At 39.6% G+C, this 22647-nt stretch overlaps 1 protein-coding gene across 10 annotated transcripts in view; it reads left to right on the forward strand.

Annotated features, from left to right (window-relative positions):
• The window catches only part of LPIN1 (lipin 1), an 80830-nt gene that overhangs the window by 36671 nt on the left and 21512 nt on the right, over window positions 1-22647 (forward strand). For 5 of the 10 annotated variants that reach the window (XM_040057428.2, XM_040057429.1, XM_040057433.2 and 2 more), the window contains 11 exons: window positions 3617-3817; window positions 5089-5184; window positions 6358-6695; window positions 7046-7165; window positions 8283-8390; window positions 12707-12836; window positions 14757-15066; window positions 16504-16597; window positions 17947-18134; window positions 19032-19125; window positions 21490-21559. In XM_040057428.2, coding sequence (XP_039913362.1) covers window positions 3617-3817; window positions 5089-5184; window positions 6358-6695; window positions 7046-7165; window positions 8283-8390; window positions 12707-12836; window positions 14757-15066; window positions 16504-16597; window positions 17947-18134; window positions 19032-19125; window positions 21490-21559 — 1749 coding nt within the window. The remainder of the gene's footprint in view (window positions 1-3616; window positions 3818-5088; window positions 5185-6357; window positions 6696-7045; window positions 7166-8282; window positions 8391-12706; window positions 12837-14756; window positions 15067-16503; window positions 16598-17946; window positions 18135-19031; window positions 19126-21489; window positions 21560-22647) is intronic. The other 5 variants (XM_040057431.2, XM_040057435.2, XM_040057438.2 and 2 more) reach the window with 1 other exon arrangement.

Consider the following 22647-nt stretch of genomic DNA (forward strand, 5'->3'; position numbering starts at 1 on the left):
TTAACCCATTTTTGTCAGTTTCTTGGGGAAGTGGCGTTTATGTGATCAGTCTCCAAGTGTGTCTTTTAATTCCACAATGACTTTGTTGCACGTGCCAGGTTCAGCCCAGCTTGAGAGGAGTGTCCATCACCAGCTCACAGTTTGAATGTGGTACTTTTTTAAGGGATAAGAGATTTCCACTGCATAGAAGCAAGCTGTGCTGAGCTGTTTGGCCTCAGAGCTTGAGGATGATGTCCGACTTTTTAAATTGGTGGTTATAAAAATAATCCTTGTGTCCAAAGACAGGGCAGGCAAAGTAGCTATGATTTGTTGTGAGCAAGAATAGTTGCAAAGTTCTCTGTTCAGGATTTTAGGAGCCTGGCTTGTGGAACTGGTAAAGATGATGTGTGAGTCCTCATATTTGGATTGTCTGCCCAGAACTCTCCCAAACAGTGGGATTTATATACTGTCTATGCTGTCTCAGCAGCTATTCATCCAACAAAGAAGTCACAGCTGTTTTGCACCTAGAAATTTTGTTCAGCAGGCCAAGCATTAACTGGGGTGAACTGTACTGTGTAATTCTTACCTTAACTGTCGCTGTCTTTGCATTTCATTTAGCTCAATAAGAATGTTTGGTTTTGTGCTGTAGGTTGGAGAAATCCCCAGTAAAAACTGAAATATTTTTCCACAGCAAAGTTTGCTTATATCTGCCACCCTGGAGGCTGACTTCTGAACTTAGATTTGTGCCTGTGTCATGCCAGCTCTTTTAAGAGTTTAGATGGTGGCCCCCAAGATATTTAGGGGGCTAAGACCTTGTGACTTAGAAGCAGAGGTCAAGAAAACTAGTTTTATTTGTTCTTCAGAATACTCAGTTACTTTTTGGAGGGTATAGAGGAGACAGCTGGGATATTAGAAGTGCACTGCAGTAGAACAAGAGGCTGGCACAAGGGAAATTCAGATTAGGTATCGTGAAGAATATTTCCTCTGTGAGGTGAGGGATACATAGGATCAGGAGGGCAGGAAGGCTGAGAAATCTCCATCCTTGAAGACATTGAAACTGCAGGACCAAGGTTGTGGGCAGCCTTGTCTAAGCTGTTCCTCCTTTGAGAAGACCTTTGAACCCAGGTGACCTCTTAGAGGTCTTTTCCAACCTGTTGTTCTGTGACAGAGTGTAGGGTGTGGCATGGGTTTCAAGTGCTGTTCCCTGTGGAACAGCTTGCCACTAGATTTGCATTCAGGAAGGCAGTGTTTCTAGTATACAGTAGGAGCCCAGAAGTGCTGATACCAGTTCAGTGCTGGAGAAAGAAATATAAATGACATGAAGTTTTTGTGTGTTTGTTTTTCAGTAGGTGGCACTTTCTGGATTCCTGAATTGAGGGCTGTGCAGAAAGGCTTCTCCAAACACTATTTAGGGATTATTCTTCCATTAGTTAACATCTGTACTGGTTTTGGCTGAGGTAGAGGTTTCTTCTTAGTAGGTGGTGTAGTGCTGTGTTTAGGATTTAGGATAAGAATAATGTTGGTAACGCACTGCTGGTTTAGGTGTTGCTGAGCAGTGCTTACATTATGTCAAGGATTTTTTGGTGTATTATGCCCTGCCAGTGACAGGGCTGGGGGAACATAGCAAGGTCTGAGGACACACAGACAAGGCAGCTGATCCCATCTGACCAAAGTGATATTCCATACTGTAGACCATCATGCTCAGAATATAAATTGTGGGGGGAAACTGGCCATGGGCTCCTGCTTGTGAAATGGCTGGGAATTGGTCAGTGGGTGGTGAGGAATTGCACTGGGCATCACTTTGTATGTTTTGTATGTTGAAATTCTTTTACTTGTATTATTATAGTTTATTATTATAGTTATTATTACTTTCTCCGCTTTCTGTCCCATTAAGCTGTCTTTATTTCAGCCCATGAAGTTTATCACTTTCACTTTTCTGATTCCCTCACCCATCCTGTTTAGGATGGGGAATTGTGAGTGACTGTGCAGTGCTTTCTTGCTGGGTGGGGTTAGACCATGACAGCATCTTGTATGTTGAATACTTTGAAAATCAAACAAATTTTTTTTAAGTTAGTGCCTAGTTTTAGTCTTAATCTTTTTGTGATTCGCTCCCTGGTTGTCAGATGGGGAAACCATGAGTGCTTTTCAGGGACAATGTAGTGATGACTACCATAAATAATTCTTCCTTCAGAGCACAGTTTGTGTCCTGACTCATGTACTGCAACAGAAACAGAGAAGAAAGCAAAACCTCAGTCCACACAATGTGGAGGGACTTTTGAAAATAAACCACAGGTGAACAGTAGTTAATTACAACAACAATGCATGGAAGAAAACTGCCTTAATTATAGCATTTCCTAACTTTCTGATTTTTTTACTCTAGTGCTTTCAAGGTAGTCTTTAAATAGTCTTTTGTTTATAACCATAAATCACAGTTTAAATTTGGAGACATTTTACAGCATCTCATGCATCTTTTTGTTGTTTATGTTCTTATGAAAGAACACAGCTGAAAGAGTCTCTATTGTAGCAGATGCTGCTGTTAAGCTGTGACTGACTCAGGCTCTGAGCTCAGTTCTGTTCTTGTCACCATCAATAGGAGTTTCGGCATTGCTGACCCTGCAACTGTTTCTTTTATTGATGTCCAGGTGGTGTAGTACAGCCTAGCAAAGAACTTGTGTGTGAGTCTTATGCTCTATCCTCTGTGCACAAGGACTTTGTGAAACCAGTATCTTGAAATCTGCAAGAGGTGATGGAAAAACAGTGAAAAGAATAAACAGTGGAAGTCTTTAGAACCTGTATCACTCATATTTTGAAGCCACTGAAAGACTTTCTTATCTTTTAAACATGTCTAAATATGCATGTTAGTAATTTCTGGGGAACAAAATATATTACACAGGGTATGTGTTAATGTGGAAGCAGCAAACTAAATGCTAAATACTAAATAAATGCAGGAGCAGGGGAAATAAAGCAAATCACTTTAACCGTCAACATATGTGTAATTTATAATATTGCAAATACTGTTTGAAAAGGCTGTTTGAAACAAGAACAGTGAAGTTGCATTGGGAAGCAATGTTTGGGTGTTCTGGGTTGAAGGTTGCTTGTCCAACCTTAATGCATATCTATTGTCTGAATGCATTATAATAATCTTTTAATGAGAGAAATTGCTGTAAGATGAGAAAATAGTCTTTGCCTTTAGTGTGGTGTAAAATTAGATATGCTCAAAGCCATTCACTTGCCCTGCCCTTAAAAGCCTGTGGAAGTACACAAGAAAAGTATTTCTGGTGTTGAGGGCACCATAAATGATAGGATGTTATTCTGGAAGTAATGCTTTTCTCTTCAGAGATAATTGGAGAAATTTATGAGCTTCAGAGTCTCAAAGTCTGACAGTGGTTTTGAATTCAACTGATTTTAATGAATTTTCGAAAGTTATTACAATTTTCTGATTTATTAGGTCCCTTTTGTGTATTAATAGCTCTCTACAAACATGCTGTAAATAAATTAGGTGAGAAATCCTGATTTTGTGCAAAACTGTTACTTTGTCAAACAGGAGAATACCCCACTGCAGGATTCTCCACCTCTCAAATGTCTAAAATACAAAGCAGGGATCAAAATCCAATTTGTTCCACCTTTTGCCTTTCAGGTCCAAACCATGAATTACGTTGGACAGTTAGCAGGGCAAGTGTTTGTGACTGTGAAGGAGCTCTATAAGGGCCTAAACCCAGCCACACTGTCAGGATGTATAGATATAATTGTTGTACGTCAGCCAGATGGAAATCTTCAGTGCTCCCCTTTCCACGTTCGCTTCGGGAAAATGGGAGTTCTGCGTTCCAGGGAGAAAGTGGTAAGAAAATGTGACCATTTTTATATGTCCTGTTTGTGAGTTAACTGTAATACCATGGAGGTTACTGAATGTTCTTGCTCTGCTAGTTGAGGTTTTCTTTAGACACCCTCTATAAAGAGCCTGAATTAAGACAGGCTTCAGTTAAAATGGTTGTTACTGATTCTTGCATTTCAGAGCATAATTTGTAAGACATTGACTATAATAAAAAACAAAATTTGTAACACTTATGTTCAATAAAAAAAAATTTTGAATGTGCTAATTTGAACCTATACTAGATTTCATTAGTGACTCATTAAAACCCCTTTCTTTGACATGTTCAATGATTGTTCCAAAAAGGGAGATATTAGTGAAGTAATATTTTCAGATAATAGAACCTTGAGGTTAATTGAAGCTAGAAAAAAGACTGAGGACCTTGAAGTAAATGTAACTAGGCTGAGTGATCTGGCAGTGTATCAGGTGTGAAGTTACCAGTGTGACAGATTATTTTAGGAAGTAATTTGTAACTCCATATAGTTTAGGTTCTAATGTAGCTAGAATTTTCAGCAGAAACATCCTCAAGTCAGCATGGACACTGTTCAATTCTTACTTAGATCAGAAAGAAATTCCAATATTTAGAATCAGTAGGAGTTGAAAAATATTACTGTGCCAATGGTGTACTGTGTCCTGAAATATAACATAAATGTAGACTTGTGCAAGTCTCCAAAAAATTTACAGTGAAAATGGAGTTGATGGCAAGCATGGTTATAGTCAAAGAGAGAGAGATCCTCCTGAGAAGAAATGGAGATAGTTAGGGCTGTACAGTGACGTGATAAATGTGTGGAAGGAATAAACATAAGAATTGAATGTAAAATTATTTTTCTCATTTGTGCTTCTCATAGTGTAAAGAGAAGTCTCTTTAATGAATTTGAAAGACAACATGTTAAGAATTTGCATTTGGGAGTACTTCTAGCGCAATTAAAAATAGGCTATGAATTAAAAGAGCAAATAGATTTGTGTGGCAAGTGAAGCATTCAGAATTACATTTAAAACTATTCAGAACTTTACGTAATGACTATAAACCTTTCTGAGTTGAGGAGCAAGGTGTCAATGAGCTGAACAAGGTAGAAAAACATTTTTGTAATTGATTTTTTTCCGCAGAGCTACTGAAAGAAACAGAGTAGGTCACTATTTCCTGTTTATTACAAGGTTTCTTACACTTGCCTGAGAAGCATTTGCCCAGTGCCAACAGAATGACTTTCTTTTCATATTAAAATATATTTATTTCCTTCCAGGTTGACATAGAAATTAATGGAGAAGCTGTAGATTTACACATGAAACTAGGAGACAATGGGGAGGCCTTTTTTGTGCAGGAGATGGATAATGATCAGGTAAGAGTAAAAACTACTTTTAATTAATTAAAAATCGGATGCCTGCTCTTCAGAGTCAGTTTTGAGTTTAGGAATCTTGTTGAAAAATATACTTTTATCCATTTTATGGTTTTGAAAGTTTCTGCTGTGGAAATTTAATGCTATGCTGTTATTTCAGGGTTTTTTTTGAATTGCTGAGATTTGAAAAAGCTGAAGATAATCACATGAATGAAAAATAAATTGTGCATGCCAATGTGTGAACAGAAATGACAACTACAGAGTTCACGTGTTTCAAAGATGTGTGCAAGAGGTTAATGTCCAGGGACCTGTTTTTTGCAGAAATCTGCAAATTTGAATATGCACCAGACTGCCAGTAAGAGTGCACATGCTCTGTAAACATCTGTGTACACATTAGTGCTGGTGTTCCTCATAAACATGATCTCACAAATATTATTCATGTGGGGCTATATTTAAATGAGAATGTCTGCTCTTGAGCTGTGGTTAAATACTGGTCCAAGTAAGTTATGGTCACAGTAACTTTGAGTAGTCCACGTGTAATGTAAGAAAATTTTTTGCAGGCATTTCTCTTTAGATATCCCCCATAACTTTTGTCCAGAGTAGGATGAGTGTTCAGATTCCTGTGTTGAGTATGATATTAACAGTTTTAGGTGAGAGCTTTGTGAATGTGCATCTCTGTATCTTTGTTTTTAAAATTTTGTGTGGTAACAGTTATTTGGTGACTGAAAACTGCTGGAAATACTTCCATGAAAAACTAGAGATGTATATATATGATTAAATAGTAGTGTATTTATGTGACCTAATTATAAAGCATTGACCTATCTGACTACTATCTGTCATTTGTGTTGTGAAGGGGAATTGTATTTTTCAAAATACTCAGGTTATAAACCAAGATTTTGTTTCTACTCTGTATCTTACATGAGGTGGACAGAGTACACTGTAACCTGGCTGATGCTTTATTAAAAGTATTGTCCCTGGCTTGTCTAAGTAGATGCAGCTATAGGAAAATTTCTGTATGCCATAGAAGCATAATAAGCATCCAGATGTCTAATACTTGTTATTTTTCTGAGGAGTAAATAACTTAGATTTTGGTAATTTGTGCATAGGTCTTAGGACCAGTTGTATGACTGGTGAAAGAGCTGACATGTTTTATGGTTTGAATTTTTTCTTTTTCAGGAGGTAATTCCTTATCATCTCTCCACATCTCCCATTCTGTCTGAGGGGACTGCCTTAATGGAATCCCAGCTGAAGAGGAATTCCATAGACAGGATACGAAATCTGGACACCAATGCACCCTCACAAGTCCCGCCCCAAGCCCATGGATCCCAGCCTTCTTCTGAAACATCTCCAGTCTGTAGCTCTGTGAAAAAAAGGAGGAAGAAGAGGAGGAAGTCAACTCATAAAATAGACAGCTTAAAAAGAGAAGATACACATGGGGACACATCAGAAGATGAGGACATGTTTCCCATAGAGATTAGCTCAGAGGAAGAAAAAGAGCCATTGGACAATTCAAGGTATCATAGTGGAATTGAGATGTGTGATGAAAACCTGGGTTAATGTTCCAGTCCATGCCTTCTAGCAGTAATTTCTAAGTCAGAACATATGGCTGATGAAGGTGTTACTTCAAAAATAAAGCTTTGGGCTTGAAAGCTATTGGGAATGTTAGTGATTAAAGTAATGAAAATGACATTAAAAGCATAAGAATCCAATGTGGTGGTGTGAACTAGATGGTTTGAATCAGATAACATTTCTTTAGCTCAGGTTATACTAATTCTTCTCTGCAACAGGGTTCGTTAATTGAGTTATATGAAAATTCAGTAATCGGTTATATTTTTTTAAATGTCACTTCTTTCCCCCTGTTTAGGATCCCTGTTCCAGATGTGTTTGTTGATGATGTATCTGACATAAAGGCTCCTGCAGTTTCTGTGCTTTCTCAGTCTGCACCTTACCCTCATTCAGATGGAGAATGGTCACCTCTTCAAAGGTAATTTTTCTGATAGTACAGTTCTAGATAGCACCCTAATTTTAATTTTTCCATTAGTGTCTTCTATGCGAGTACTATATGAAGTCTTACTAAAGGTTTTGATGTCAAACATGGTCAGTGACCATTATTAGATGAACTTTTATATTTGTAATAAGGTAATGTAAAAACGTCAGGTTGGCTTTATCCTTGATGCAGCAAATGCATGCATACAAATGCAGGTCCACAAATTCTGAAGAATATTTTTATCTTTTAGTCTCACTGTTTGCATATAAATACTGTAGAGAGGATGAATGTTTTGTGAAATCTGAATATTTGCCTGTTACACATACCCTGTAAGGGCTTCAGTGAATGTAGGTTTATAAGTCTTCAGTATTTTGAGTGTAGTCCTTTTAAGAATTTCCCAGATAGAAGTTAATATATAAAAACAAGACTTTTGATTAAAATAAAATAAAAATGAATATGCGCTTTTCATGTTGCTTTCAGTATAGATGTATTTACTGTGTGAAAAGAACACATTCGGTAATTTGCTTACTTTTTCCTGTATGTGTATTTGTGTGCGTGTGTATACCTTTCATGTCAAAACAGAGCAGTTTGGAGCTCCCTTTTTGTGTCTGTCAAAAAGGGACAATTTTTTGCTTAATGCATTGCACTGCATAACTGCATAATTGCAGTTAGGTCAGTGTGTGTGTGCCCCATGCACGTGTGCTTGAGTGCAGCAATATTCACAAGACCTTGTCCTAAGAAGTCTAATCTCAATATCCTGCCTCGGTAGTTGAGGGGCAGAGGAGGGGAACATGGGAAGATTATTTCAGGGCAATGGCTAAATTGAACTATTCTGAATTGCATTCTGGAAGAAACCTTCTCCAGTGCCTGTAAAGCTTAATGTGATTGGCATTCACACCACAGGCTGCTGATAGCATTTGTCAATACCCTGCCCTTTCAGTGGCTTTTGGAACCATGTGTTCTGTTTGTTTCTTGATTGCACTATCCTGGATTTTGAAAACTCAATGTAAATTCAGCATTTGTGTAACTAATGCACAAAGAGTTTATGTTAATCAGCACTTGTGAATATAATGACACCCTGTCTTTCTTTCTCCCAACACGCTCTGCTGCCCAGTAAGGCTATAGATTGTACAGGGCAAACCACTCTCCTCACTGTTCCAGCAGATGGAGGCCTATCTAACTCTTGTCCTCAACAATCTTCTTACTTTTCTCTTCCAGACAGGTAGAACAGTTGTCCTCCCTCTTTTCTGGACTGCTTTTTAATCCTTTTTAACACTTTAATACACCTTTAACACATTAAGACTTATGTGAACTGCTGTTGAATTTGTAACTGTACTTATTGCTAACACAGGCATTTTGAAAGTGACACTGGAAATCACTTTCTTTGCTTGCTTCTTTGTGTGCTTTGAGTAGAGGTAAGTTAGCTTGGGGAATCATCCATTGAAAGAGGATGGTTGATATAAAATCATGTCAGCCTGGGGTAAAGATCAAGTTCATTAAGATGATAAAAAATCCCAAAAAAGAAGAACTTAGCTAGTGAATTCATTCCTCTGAAGACTGACATTTACGCATAGCTTTTTGCGATCAGTATATGTTTTAATGACATTTTTATCCCGTGGTGTTCCTGAGCTGTTTGCTTGTGCATTGATTGCTAAAATAAAAGCAAAACAAAACCCTCAGAGATTAAGTGAGCAATAAAAAATGCAGAACTTGTAATGGGAGGAGCCCTGTGTCAGAAGAAAACTGTTCCATGGGAGGGGAGGAAAGACTGTGTTTGTTGGATTGCAGCAAGGGTGAAAACCTTGCAGAGTAAAGATGATGGTAGATAAGGCATCTTGGTTAAGGTTCAGGAGTCTTGGCAGTAGTGTAGGATTCTTCTTTTTCACAGAGCTAAAAGTGGATACAGACACTTTCTGTGTTATCTTAAATTCAGGAAGTCTCAATTCTGCAGTCAAGCTCTTTCACTCCATTAAGTCAGTCGAGAGAGGTCACAGCAGCATTAAAAAGTTTAAAGTAGTAGAATATAACCTCTACAATTCTTGATTTATACTGGGAAAGCTCTGAGTAATATATCAGGCTGAATTACTCATTGCTTATATCAACATCGTTGCCATATTAGGTGCCTAAAGCCGTATCAAAACTGATAATGTTGAGGTGTCCCCAGCTTCTGGGTCTGCCCTCTTTAAACTGACCATGTTGCAGTACCAAGTCAAAGCGAGATCCTGGGATATTTGAAACTTTCCTCCTTAGCATGTTCTCATGGCAAGGAAGGGCAAGGAGCACAGGCTGGGATGGAGCAGTGATGTATTCTGAGTGGCTCCGTGAACTTTGCTCTGGAGTTCACCTGTCTGACAGACTAGATAGACATTTAAAGTGCTGTAGCAACTTGTCTCAGTGAGGCTCTGTGTTTGCAGCTGTTGAATTAAGAAATGCTTGGTGGGTCTTTCAGCAATATTTTTTCCCTCTGTGTGAATTAAGGAATGCTGTTATGGCCACCTAAGAAGAGGTTCAGAGGTTCTCAGTCATTTCGGTGACACCTGCATTATGTAGGCCTCTTTCCTTCTGATCATCTTTGTTGCAGGGATTTTCTGTCACACAAGACAGGGCCTTTTCTCAGGTCATACTGCTGCTTTTTCAGGGATCTCTTTGCTTCTAGTGGGAAACAGCAAAGATCATTGTAGTCTGTTATTGCAGAACTGCCAACTGCAGGCATAGTTCCTTGCCTTTGTCATTAGATTAGATTAAGTGCAATCATAGCTGTTAAGGAGTACATAGGACTGTGACAAATATTTGGCATCTCTGAGATGTGAATCAGAGATGCTGATCTAAATACCTGAAGTTTCCCTTCCTTCTTGTGTACTGCTGACGGGATGTGTGGCTCTGGTTTGACCTGTGGTATCTCAACAACCTGTGCAAGGCAAGGAAATTTCAGCTGGGCTGAGTCAGTGCATAACTTAAGGACACAGGAATTGCAAGACATAGTTCAGCCCAAGGCAAACCCAGATCATTGGGCAGCAGTTGCAGCAAGAACCTTCACAGAGCAGAGCTCTGCCTGCTTTAGCATACGCACATATCTGAGTGCCATATTTCATTGTGTCTCTGAGAATATAAATCATGGTGCTGAGTAGCAGCTCAGGCTCTTCCTCACTCAGCTGTGTGTTCAAGGGAACTGTATTTTCAGGGAAAATTATGGGGAAGACCAGGTTCCCCTCCACCCCAAATCTGTTTTCTTACTGCAAAATGCAGAGGTTCCATTGAACCTGAAGCAATAACTTTATTCTCTAAGTGTCTGAGTAAGTGAACTTGGGCTGGACAAAGACAGATTGGAGATTTTTCTAAGTAAACAATAGGTATTTTGGAGGTTAATATGTCTGTAGTGCGCAGGGTAAGTAAGACTTGAAGTGACTAGGCTTCCTTAAATCTAGATATTTTAGGCTAAAGCAGCAGTAGGAGCATTATTGCCTGCTGAGATTTTCTGAAGTGCCCAGGCTGCTGATTTCCAAGGTTTCAATGGCCTCTAAGTATGGAACGTACTGCAAATCCTACAACTTTTCAGTGGGGGGTTTAGAATTTACTGAAAAACCCACTAGGCATTTCTTGAATCCTTAGAACTTGAAAATAATTTTAAAATTGCTCTGTATTGGTTCCTTCATCTGTCAAATTACAGGTTATACTCTAAGGACTGATAAAAAATTGGAATTCTTAGGTCCTAGAAGGATGGCTTATAAATTTTATAATTTAGTTAGGTAACATAAATATCTGTAGCTAAAAAGTCCTAGTCTGTCCATGTTCAAAGTGTATTTTACTGCATAGATGAAAACACTGAATAATGTAGATAATTAGATTGCTGTTATTTCTTTCAGATGTGAATGTCAAGTAATTATTTTGCTGTGATCAGTGAATTCCCTACCAGCTGGCTTTACAGAACATCGAAAAAGAGAGACTTTACAACGCATTCCAGTAGCTAAAAGGGAGAAAGACTTTTCACAGGGACAATGGCTTTGAACTGAAAGCTTGGACTTTTGGCAAGAAATTCTTCTCTGTTGCAGTGTTGAGGCACTGGAACAGGTTGCCGTGAAAATTTGTGGATAGCTCATCCCTGGAAGTGTTCAAGGCTAGGCTGGGTGGAGCTTTGAGCAATGTGGTCTCATGGCAGGGTGGTTGGATGAGACAATCCCATCCTACCCAAACCATTCTATGATTTTACCTTTATATAAATTCTTCTTGTTTGATTTATTCTTTATCTTTTTCTGAATAAACTGAGTATCCCAACCAGTTTGGCTCTTTCATAGAACTGTAGAATCACAGAATAATTTAGGTTGGAAGGGTCCTTAAAGATTATCTCATTCCAACCCTTCTGCTATGGACAGGGACATCTTCCATTAGGCCAGGTTGTTCAGAGCCCCATTCAATCTGGTCTTCAGGTATGGGAAGTTCTGGGCAACCTGTGCCAGTTTGTCACCACCCTCTCAGCTTTTTGTCCACAAACTCCCTCAAGTCATTCTTCTGAGGGCTGCTCTGGGTCCATTCTCTTCCCAGCCTGTATTGGGATTGTCTCGACTCAGGCATAGCACCATGCACTTGGCCTTGTTGAACTTTATTGCGTTAGGCATTTCATGAGATGGAAGCCTTTTGTTTTTGAGAATGAAAGTAACTCCGTTTGGACCTTTGATTTAGGAATGTTGTGGATTCTTTTGTTGCTTTTACTTTTTAAATCGGGATTGGATGAGTATACAAAGATATGTAATGGCTCAGATAAAAAATGCAAGTGTTGTTCAGGAGGTTCTGGGTGAAATGCTATGACCTATGTTATGCAGAAAGGCAGAGCAGATAATCTGAATTTTTCCTTCTGTACTTGAAATCAGTGATTCATTATTTATTAATGACTGGCTTGACATCACATTCTTGACTTCACCACATTAAAAATATGCTATAAGATGATAATTTACTAATTATTTTATAAATATTTATTATCAAGTCATTATCAAAACAAAGAATTAAATATGTTTCAACTGAAAGGGCTCAAATTCTTTGTGTAGCTCTCCTGCTATTTTCTTTATAAACGTCCATCCAGCGGTCAAACTGAACAAGTTAGAAAGGAGTCAGCTGGATTCTTTAGATTAAAGTATTGCTTAGTCAGGATAGTGTCTTGTTGATTTGAGTAACTTCTGCACTTGGCATACATTATAACAATACTAACATTTATTCATCTGCTGCTGCTGGTACCATCCCCATTGTTTTTTCCATGCAGAAAACCAAAAATCCTCCTGAAATGTTCAGATCCAGTGTTCTTGTGCTATCTCTTTAAGTTTCTCAAATAGTGCCTCTGTGACAACACTTATTGAAAAAGGGATGGGACCTTTGAATGCCAGTGTAAGAGGATCCTGAACTGTTTAAACTATTTTTCTATGCTTTCATACTTTCAGTTGGCTCTTGATTATCTTCAGTTCCTTGTATTCGTGAACATCAGTTTGGAAAGAGCTAAGTGTGTTGTGGTTACTTTTGCTTTTGTAACATTTTTTGTTTGTTTTTCTTCAGTGCATCAGATTCACGTCCTCCTACTCCTCAAAGTGACTCAGAATTAGTCAGTAAACCTACGGACAGAAGTGGACTGAAGGATAATCCCCACATGCACTGGGCATGGGGAGAGCTACCTCAGGCTGCAAAGGTATCTGACATCATTCCTCCTAGCATCTCTTGTGCTTTAAAAGGGCACATGTGCTTAGTCTACTGCAGACTGATGAAGAGAAAATGAATCCTGGTTTTACATAAAATTACAGTGTTTTATGTAAGAGAATTGAATCTTGCTCCATAGGAGGTATAGGAAAGTACCTTATGCCATGGGTATTCTCAATACTGATAATATACAGTAGAAAATGAGAAAATACCTGAGACTCAGTCTTGTAAAAGTTAGAAGCTTAAAAAACAGAAAAAGTCAAACCCAATGCCCTTTGGTAAATCACTGAAATTCATAAATGATCTTAAATGGAAATTAGGTGCTTGGTATTAGCAAGCGTCTGATTCACAGAAATGAAAACGGGCTGCTTCGGTACAAAAGCAGCCAAAGACACCTGCAGTTCTGTATCTGTGGATGTGCAGACGTGCTGTTCTCTTGGCTGATAGGACTGGCTTGGTGCCTGTCTCCTCCTGGTGCCATTTGTCCCAGTTAGGTGTGGGATCTGCAGCCGGCAGCGTTGTTTCCAGTGCTGCACAGGAACTGTGGGCAGCTGCTCACACTGCAGGCTGGTCAGCTGCTGGCTGGTGCCTTGTGATAGCTCCTGTGGAGTCACAGCATTCCCAGGGGAAAGGGGAGCCTTAGGGTTTACACCTGCACCAGGGTATGAGAAGTAGAGGTCAGGTTTCAGTGGAGTACTGCAACTATGGGGGCTGGGATAACTATGGGGCTGCAGAGTTTGGCCCCTCCTGCTGAAGACTGGCTTCTCTGCAGAAAGAACTGCAGGGGAGATCGGCTCACACACAGTATGGAGGAAAAATTTCTGCTTTGCAGGCCAGGGAAGTGGGAATCTTGTTCAGAAAGACTTTTATGTTCTGGTGATGGTACCAGAATTATAATGGTACTGCTGTAATTTATTGTATTTAATTCCCTGTTGGTAATTAGTGAAAAAAAAAAAGAGGGGTGGGAATCCAGAAACCTTAATTTCTTTAGGGGGGCTCTGGCCTCTTCTTTAATATGTCAGTGGTGAGCTGTCTCATCACCTCTGCACTATGCTCCTCCCTGTGTGGATTACAAGGAATTTAGGAGCAATTTTCTGCTCAAAGGGAACTGGTAAGTGCACTGGTCCATGCAGGAGTTCCAAATTGGCATTTGCAGTCTAGAATGAAGGGTTTCCTGCTAGAAACTTAGGTGTATCTTTTTTATCCTAGTCACACACCCTCGTGTGTATTGCAAATCTTACTCCCAGAGGCTTTTCTGTGTGCAGTCCCTGTCTATGCCAAGCCAGTCTGATCTTGCCATACCTGAACTGGGAGTCATATTTTGGCTGCTGTTGAATTTCATGTAAGAGTTGTTTGCTTGCTATGACATGAAGGTTACAGCAGCTGTGCAGGTGCTGCTGTAGTTCAGCTCCTCTCAGTCCCTCAGTAAGAACACTTCCTGCCCCACACTCGGAGAAGATCTGGAATTGTTCCAATAAAGTGACTAAAATTCTAAATCTGAGGGGATTGGACAGTGTCCTCGTGCCTGAGACCGTCTTGATTGTGCAAGGACTCCAGTCTGCACCACCTTCTCTTGTTTGACAGGTTTACTTTCTGAGGGAAGGCCAGGATTTTTACAGGAAGAGAGGAAGACAGGGTGGGAGCTGGGATGTGCAGGTGAATGGAAAATGAAGAATGTGGAGCACGTTGCAGAAAAATTTTTTCCTGGCCCCAAGATGCAAATGAATTTTGCACAAGCACACATCAGAGAAGTCTTTTGCATACTGTAGTCTCTATCTCAGTGGTAGCTTTCTGCTGTAGTTGGTCATCTTGACAGTCTGATCTCACTGGAGTGAACAGAACAGGTTAAACTCTGGCTGTTGTATTTCTTAGGAGCTTTTCTTTGTAGTAATCTGTTTAATTTTCCTCACAGGCCAGTTCTCTGCTCAAAGCAAAGGAGCCCAGCATGGCAGATGTAAATCCTTCTGAAAGCACTCACTTTCAGGTCATCCAAAGTTCTCCTGTAGAAGAGTTTAACACAGTGTCTCCTCTGCCTGCCCTTGGACAAGCAGATGCAGCAGTTGCTGATGAAAGTGAGCCCTTACCAGCTGAGACAGTTAAGCCAGAGACAGAGCTGCCAGGACCAGCTGAACCCCCATTGCCTGCAAATGAGGAAATAAAGCAAGCTGCAGCTTGCTCAGCCCAACCAACTGGCAAGACGGATTCCCCTTCTAGAAAGAAAGGTAAAGCTGTTGATCCTACACTTCTATATGCATGATTTTATCTTCAAATTTCATGGTGATAAATATCTTATTGCCATATAAATTAATCCTTGCCCTGAAGGCACTTTCAGATCAGGAAAGGAATAAGCTTTGGAAGGAGTCTTCAAAACCTGGGTTGTGCACCAAGCTGTTCACATGAGATATGTATTCTTCTTGGTCTGAAGTTTTTGGCAGCTCTGTGCATATGAACAAGACTACAAAATTTGCTCTGTTTGACAGATTCAGGGATTCCACTTTTATATATAAACAAACTGTAGATTTACTGGTTCACCTGAGTGATGTGCTGCTGGTAATTGTGGAAACTCTGCTCTAGTGCAAAGTTGTAGTTTGTCTTTTGCACAAGAAACAGAATTTGCCATAAAATAAGATGCTTTTGTTTTTCAGTTCTGTGTGGTACATGCGCTATCCTGATTATGTGAAATATAACTTTTTCTGCTTTTCTACCCTAATTTCTGGTCTCTATTTCCATGGTATTTTAGAACAAGTGTTACAGTCTTCACATGAAATTTATTTGCTTACAAATGCTCTGTTTTAGAGCACTGATTATTCCACAATTACGTAAGCTCTATATAAGCCTGGTTTGTGCAGCTGCTTTTTAATCAGTGAACATACAAGTTTCTTGGCCTCTTCCCCATGCATTCTACTGTCTTTGAAAACAAAAAATGATGTGTTTCTGTGCTTACTTATTCAGTCCTTACGTAGATTTTCTGATTGCTTTTGTGATGCTTGGTGTTGGAAATTGGGACAGCGAGAAGTTGTGGGTTTGAGAATGAATTCCAAATTAGCTTTTGGCCTTACAGTGGTTACTTATCTAGGCACACTGGCAACAATGGGACAGTGGTGGCTCTGTGTTGGTCCTAGAGACAGACCTAGAAGGGGTGTGTTGTCAGTGGTGTATGTGCACACACAACTCATCAGCTGTATGTGCTTAAAAGTGAGTTGTGACCATAACCAGCCAGTTATAGTATGTTAGTGACTATATTGTAGTCTGTTCTTTCCATTTTTCAAGGAGGGATGGAAGATTAGTTCTCAAAAATTAAATGTTCTGACTGCTATACTGTGATAATAGGCCTATGCAAATACTTAAAAGGTCTTCCTTTTGTTGTTTTCCTGTGGTGACCCCTGATTCTGATTCACAGTGGTCTTGTCTGGGAGTCTTTGGCATGTCTCAAAACTAATCCTCTGCTGTCCCATCTTGTTAATTTATAGTTTAAACAATGTATATAAACTACTTGTTTTGAAATTTTTGGCAGTATCATTTTGAACAAATACGGTTCACAAACAGTTATAACTTTCTGATTTCTCAATCTTAAAATGAATAGCTGAACAGTAATAACAGCTCTGGATTGTTACTCAAAAAATACTAACTAATAGGCTTATTTGTTCTATCCCTTACAGACAAACGGAGCCGGCATCTTGGTGCTGATGGTGTCTACTTAGATGACCTCACTGACATGGATCCAGAAGTTGCTGCACTTTACTTCCCCAAAAAGTATAAGTCCTTTTCTTTTATTTTTACTTTTTAAAGAGCTCTTTTCACCTTCTGCATTTAGATCAAGCTCTTCATTGCCAACCAGCTAAGATATCTTTTTCAGGGTTCAAGCAGGGATGAAGGCAGAAGGAAAGTAAAATTTTGTAGAGAGGGATATTAGAACTTTTGGAAGGTGCTGCATTTGGGCCTGAGAAAAGTGCTTGCAGCTGGTTTTCTGTCTTGGTCAATTAAGCATCGTATATTGATTGTGGATGGTTATGTAATATACACTGATGTTTGTGAGTAACACTCACATGTCCTGGGAGACCAGTTGGCCTTGGGATATATTTATCCTCATGTCCTGACTTATTATCATAAAGGACATATCTTACTATTTACAGTATTAAGCAGAAAATTATTGCTCTAATGTTGCTTTACTGTGGTTGATTCACCTATAAATATGAATGTGAGAAAATGATTTTTGGAAGGTGCATGACAGAGTTACGTATGAAAATACTGCACCCTGAACACAGAATTTCCAACTTGTTCTGATCTTTATTGGAGCCTCTTGCAACATTGGCAGTTCTTTTTAAGAATATACTCCAGTCGTTTGATGAAAGTTATTGCGGAACAACTAAAGTAGCTTGTGTACTTTATTTTTCTTTTCTTGCTTGCTGAAACTCTGCTGCTGTAATATTAGCCTTTCAGTAAAACTGAGAAGGATTAGTTATATCGGGAAAATGTTGGATTGAAAATTTCTTTCTCAAATGCATTCATATAAATCTGGAGTGGAAAGCAGAGTTTGATGAGCTTGCTCTTTGTAATAATGATCTCATCAGCTTTTAAGTGGGTATGATGATTTATTGTTTCTGAAAATGTTAATCCTAGTAGTTAACATGTAGAGTGTTTTATTTGTATATTTATGCATCATGTGTATATAAACATGCACATTATTTGTTTGGGTTTAGCTATCAGTTTATATAGTTAATATAAATTAAATTATAAACTTACATGCTTATTCTTGTTCCTGTGTGGGAATAGTTCTGCTAATACAAACTCTGCTTATCGTACCATTATTTTGTCTACGAAGATTATGCTACGAAGTTTATTGTCTTATTTTCCTAGCTTTGATAAATAAGTGAAGCTATAATTATACATGCCTAGTTTAGGCAAGTAAGTAGAACCAATCTAATACTGGAAGGCACACAAGGCCTGTATTACTTTGTTTTGTTGTACAGTTTAAGCAAAGGTTTTTCTGTTTTTTTTTTTTTTTTCCCCTAAGTGTGTGTCAGATATATACAGTGCTTGTTAAAGGGAGTGAATTTGGGAATGAACAGGTGAAGGCTGAGTTCCTGATTTTCCTTTTCCAGTGGGGATAACGCCCAAAGCAAGAACACGGCCGACATGGGGCCGCGGCCAGCCAGCCACTCTCCGCAGTCTGTCGGCAGCTCAGGTGTTGACAGTGGGGCTGAAAGCACCTCGGATGGAATTCGGGATTTGCCCTCCATTGCCATTTCTCTCTGCGGAGGCCTTACTGAGAACAAAGAGATAACGAAAGGTATGGGATGACTGTGTGAATTCCAGACATGTGCTGGCAGCTGCGTTTGAGCTTCCCAGCCTGAGGCTGCAGAGCCCTCCTGTGGCTGTGCTCAGCACTGGGTTGAGAAGATAAATACTGGCCACGTAATGATAAACTTCCTAGAACTTCTTGTGATTTTTAACATGCTTGAACAACCCCTATAGATTAAATTTTTTTTGGAAGTATTTTATTGGTATTTTTTACTTCCTGATAGTGCTATGTTTTGTATCACAGTAGTATTAATGATACTTTTGCCACTTAGTAGAGTATACAGCTAGGATTCAGGAATGAAAAAGGTGGTCCATAAATGGGGACATGAGGAGAAGCAATTGGAAGGTTTAACATGATTCCTGCCCCTACCTCTGGTTTCTTGTGTAACTTTTAGATAAATTGCAGTACTTTGTGCCTTAGAGTTCAGTGGCATAATGTGAAAATAAATGTGTTAAGACTTGCACTTTCTACAGTAATGTGATGTCATAAAATCATATGAGCCTGATGCTACACTGACTGTTGCTCACAAGCTACTTATTGAAATGTTTCAAATATACTGTGATTTATTTGAGTCATACTGTTACCTGAATCTCTTGTAAGTGACATAATTTTTCTAAAAGGAGATTTTCCTCCCTCACAGTTCTGTCCCTGAGATTTCACTTTAGGTTGTATTTTGAAAGGAAAGACACTCAGAGACAAAGAAGCCTTCATCTTCTGAGATTGGGAATCTCTGAACAACTTGTTTCCATGTTGCAGTTAAATCTCAGCACCCTCATAATGAAGATGAAACCAGTGTGTCTTGAGAGGTGCCGAGAGGTTTAGGTTGGCCCATTCCAGGCATCTATAAATGCATGCTTTACAAATGTAACTTCTTTTCCCCCACAGAGGAATTCTTAGAACATGCAGTGACATATCAGCAGTTTGTGGACAATCCTGCTATCATTGATGACCCTAACCTTGTGGTTAAGATTGGAATTAAGTAAGTATATTTCAGGAAAAAAAATTACTGAAGTGACAAAGACACTTTGTTACATCAGTGCGTTACATCAGTGTAACTATCGCTGAAAACCAGGTTTTGAATGTTTGTAGCTTGGATTCATCCAGAAAGAGTCAACTCCCTAGTGAATTCAGGTCCTTCTAGTTACCTTTCCTTCTTTCAATTGAAAGTGAAGAGCAGTTTCAGATGACCTATTACTGCCACCTGGCACAGTCTGAATTTCAAGAAGCTATTGTTAAATGCTAATAGTAATTACATTCAATTGACAGAGTAAAAAGGTAATATGGTGTGAAATTGCTAAGGCTTGCCCTGAGCCAGTTTGAATAATTAATATTTACAGGGCTATGTCAGTCTGCTTGCAGTCACTCAGTACCAAGCAGTTTTTTTGTATATACTGAATATTTTGCTAATATGCCTCTGTAGAGGCATTGCTTTTCAAGACTTGTCAAACTTCACCCCCTGAGTTTGAGGCTTCCATTTCTGCAAGGATAAGACATTATTTTGTATGTTTATATTGCTGGCAGCAGGACTGTGGTCTGAGCCAGATGCAGCTTTTTGGGGGGTTCTTTAACTTGAGAGTTCCTTGCACCTTGCAAAGAGTGTTAGAGGAGAGATCATGGCTTTGTGATGTGCTTAGAGAGGTTTGGCTACCCTTAGTCAAGGACATGGCCCGTGCAAGGCAGATGTACCAGGTGATAGTTTGTATTGTCTATGCTGCAGCCTCATACCTGATGCTTTGTGGTTTGAGGTGAGTCATTTATTGCTTCCCTGACACTATTCTCTGGATCCGATGGTAGTATTTATCTGCCTCCTGAATGTATGGGGAAGAGAGGAGACCTTAGTGAGTATCTTAATGTCATATTCTCTTAATGTGGTGTGAGCTTCATCTTCCCTAGGCAATGGATACTGTAATTATCCTACTGTCTGCAACAAGAGTTGAGCCATGTTCAATGTATAATAGCAGGAGCTTGACATTCTACAGACTACAGCCCCTAAGTTTTATGTAGATCCTTGATGGAAAAACAGTGAAAAAGCTTGTAAAAATGAGACTTATGCTGTGATAGAGGAATATAATAAGGACTATAGCTGGATGGATGCAGTCAGAGTTGGGGTGGACAGCTCTGTCCAGATGGAAGCTGGTGATGAGTGGTGTCCCTGAGGGTCTTGGGACTGGTGCTCTTTAATATTTTTTGTCAATGACACAGACAGTGGGGCTGAATGCACCCTTGGCGCATCTGCAGCGCATGACACAAAGCTTAGTGGTGCAGTGGAATCAACTGAAGAAGGTGATACTATCCAGAGGAACCTGGACAAACTTAAGAAAAGGGCCCACAAGAAACTCCTGAAATTCAGCAAGTTAAATGCAAGGTGCTGCAGCTGGTTTGGGGCAGTCCCAGATATGAGTGCAGGCTGGGAGATGAATTCATTGAGAGCAGCCCTGGAGAGAAGGACTTGGGGGTTCGGGTGAATGGAATTCTGGACATGAGCCAAGATTGTGTCTGCAGCCCAGACAGGCAAACCTGTCCTGTGCTGCATCCAAAGGAGCATGGGCAGGTTGAGGGAGGGGATTCTGCCCCTCTGCTCTGCTCTGGTGAGACCCCACCAGGAGTGCTTCATCCAGCCCTGGGGTCCCCAGCACGGGAAAGGCATGGAGAGAGTCCAGAGGAGGGACAGAGAGGTGATCAGAGGGCTGGAGCGCATCTTCTATGAAGACAGGCTGAGAGAGTTGGGGTTCAGCTTAGAAAAGAGAAGGCTCTGGGGAGACTTCATTGCAGCTTTTTAGTACTTAAAGGGGACTTAGAAAAAAGAGAGAGAGCAACTTTTTATATGGTGATAGTGATAAGATACAAGGGAACAGCTTTAGACCAAAAAAAGGATAGGTCTGGATTAGACGTTAGGAGGCTTTTTTATTACTTTATAAGGATGGTGAATTACTGAAACAGGTTGTCCAGAAAAGTGGTGGATGCACCATCCCTGGAAGTGCTTAAGGCCAGGTTGGATGGGGCCCTAAGCAACTTGATCTAGTGGAAAATATCCCTGCCCAAGACAGGTGAGTTGGAATTAGATGATCTTTAAGGTCCAACCCAACACTTCTGTGGTTCTATGATGACTTGAGTAATGTGTGACAAATATCCTTTTTTACTCAATGCCTAGCTTCTCTTGCATACCCTGAAAAATATATGTGGTAAATACCTTTGAAATAAGATGGGTCTGCTATTACTAGTGCCAGCCAGAGTTTGACCTGTGCTTCATGGCTTAAACCTGCCAGGTGGTGAATACCAGGTGGATTGTGAATTGGAACTTCGGGATTACAAAATGCTGTAATTGTCTCCCTTGCATGCCTAGGTACTACAACTGGACAACAGCTGGTCCCCTTCTTCTGGCAATGCAGGCATTCCAGAAACCTTTGCCAAAGGTGAGATTGAGCATGAAAGCTGGTAAGAGAAGTTTTGAAATGATGCCACTGATTAAGGGAGGGAAATGGGTTGTTATACAAGAGAATCTGCACATCAGTAAAATCTACCCACACATAACTGTTTGTCTATCTTATGTTATGGCATAAATAAGGACTAAGTTTGGTCTGTGAATAGTGTTTGTTTGCTAGGCTAAAGTTATTACAATTATTTTGAAGTAGGAAACCTCCTTTTTTACTTCATTAGTATGGATTGTAAGCATAAGTTTTATTGACCCATTAGTGTTTGTTGTAGCTGAATACTTGGTGTTTGCTTTCCATTTTATATGTATACAACATATATTATTAAATAAATATAAATAACTTCAGTGAATAAGCTTTATGTACTAGAGGAGGAAGGCCTGCAGCTTGCTAGCTTTCTGTTTCTCAGCTGGCTGTTCATAACCCAGGTAGGTAGTGCCAGACAGCTCTATGGCTGTGTGACAGCTGTGTGTTTTGGCTTATAGAAATGTGGTGAAGATACAGTTCAGTGCCACAAGCCGTGGTGCCACATAGGTGCTCGTGACAGAAATACTGTAAATATTTATAAAGACATAGTATCACCACTGTCACTATTTTATGTCCTAGTTAGACATAGATTTAATAAATTTTTGAATCTAAACTTTCCTCATTCCATTTGCAGCACTTCACGTATCTTTGAGATTGTTCTGTATGAATTCAAATGCTATCTCTGTTGCCATCACTGTGGACTAAAAATTTCTTAAAAGCCCAGAATACTCTCTGCCAGTGTTTCTTTCTTAGTGCCACATTGCCTCTATATGCAGTCATGTGCAGCCGCATGATACCCTCCCAGTATAAAACAAATTGAGCCTAAAATAAAAATCCCAGGTATCTGGTAAACGCGGTTTGAATTTCAGAGATCTCACACTGCAAGATGTTTTGTGCATAACTGCAAGTGTTCTAGTAATCAAAGGTGGGATTCATCCCACAAAACTCAAATGCCCACAGAAGGTACCTAGTTATCCTCTGTATTTGTTGGGTGCTCACGCAGTGTGATTCAGACCTTGATAGGTGCCTGTTGGGTCTTCAGT

This window comes from Hirundo rustica, chromosome 3 (assembly GCF_015227805.2).
Source record: "Hirundo rustica isolate bHirRus1 chromosome 3, bHirRus1.pri.v3, whole genome shotgun sequence".
Lineage (NCBI taxonomy): Eukaryota > Metazoa > Chordata > Aves > Passeriformes > Hirundinidae > Hirundo > Hirundo rustica.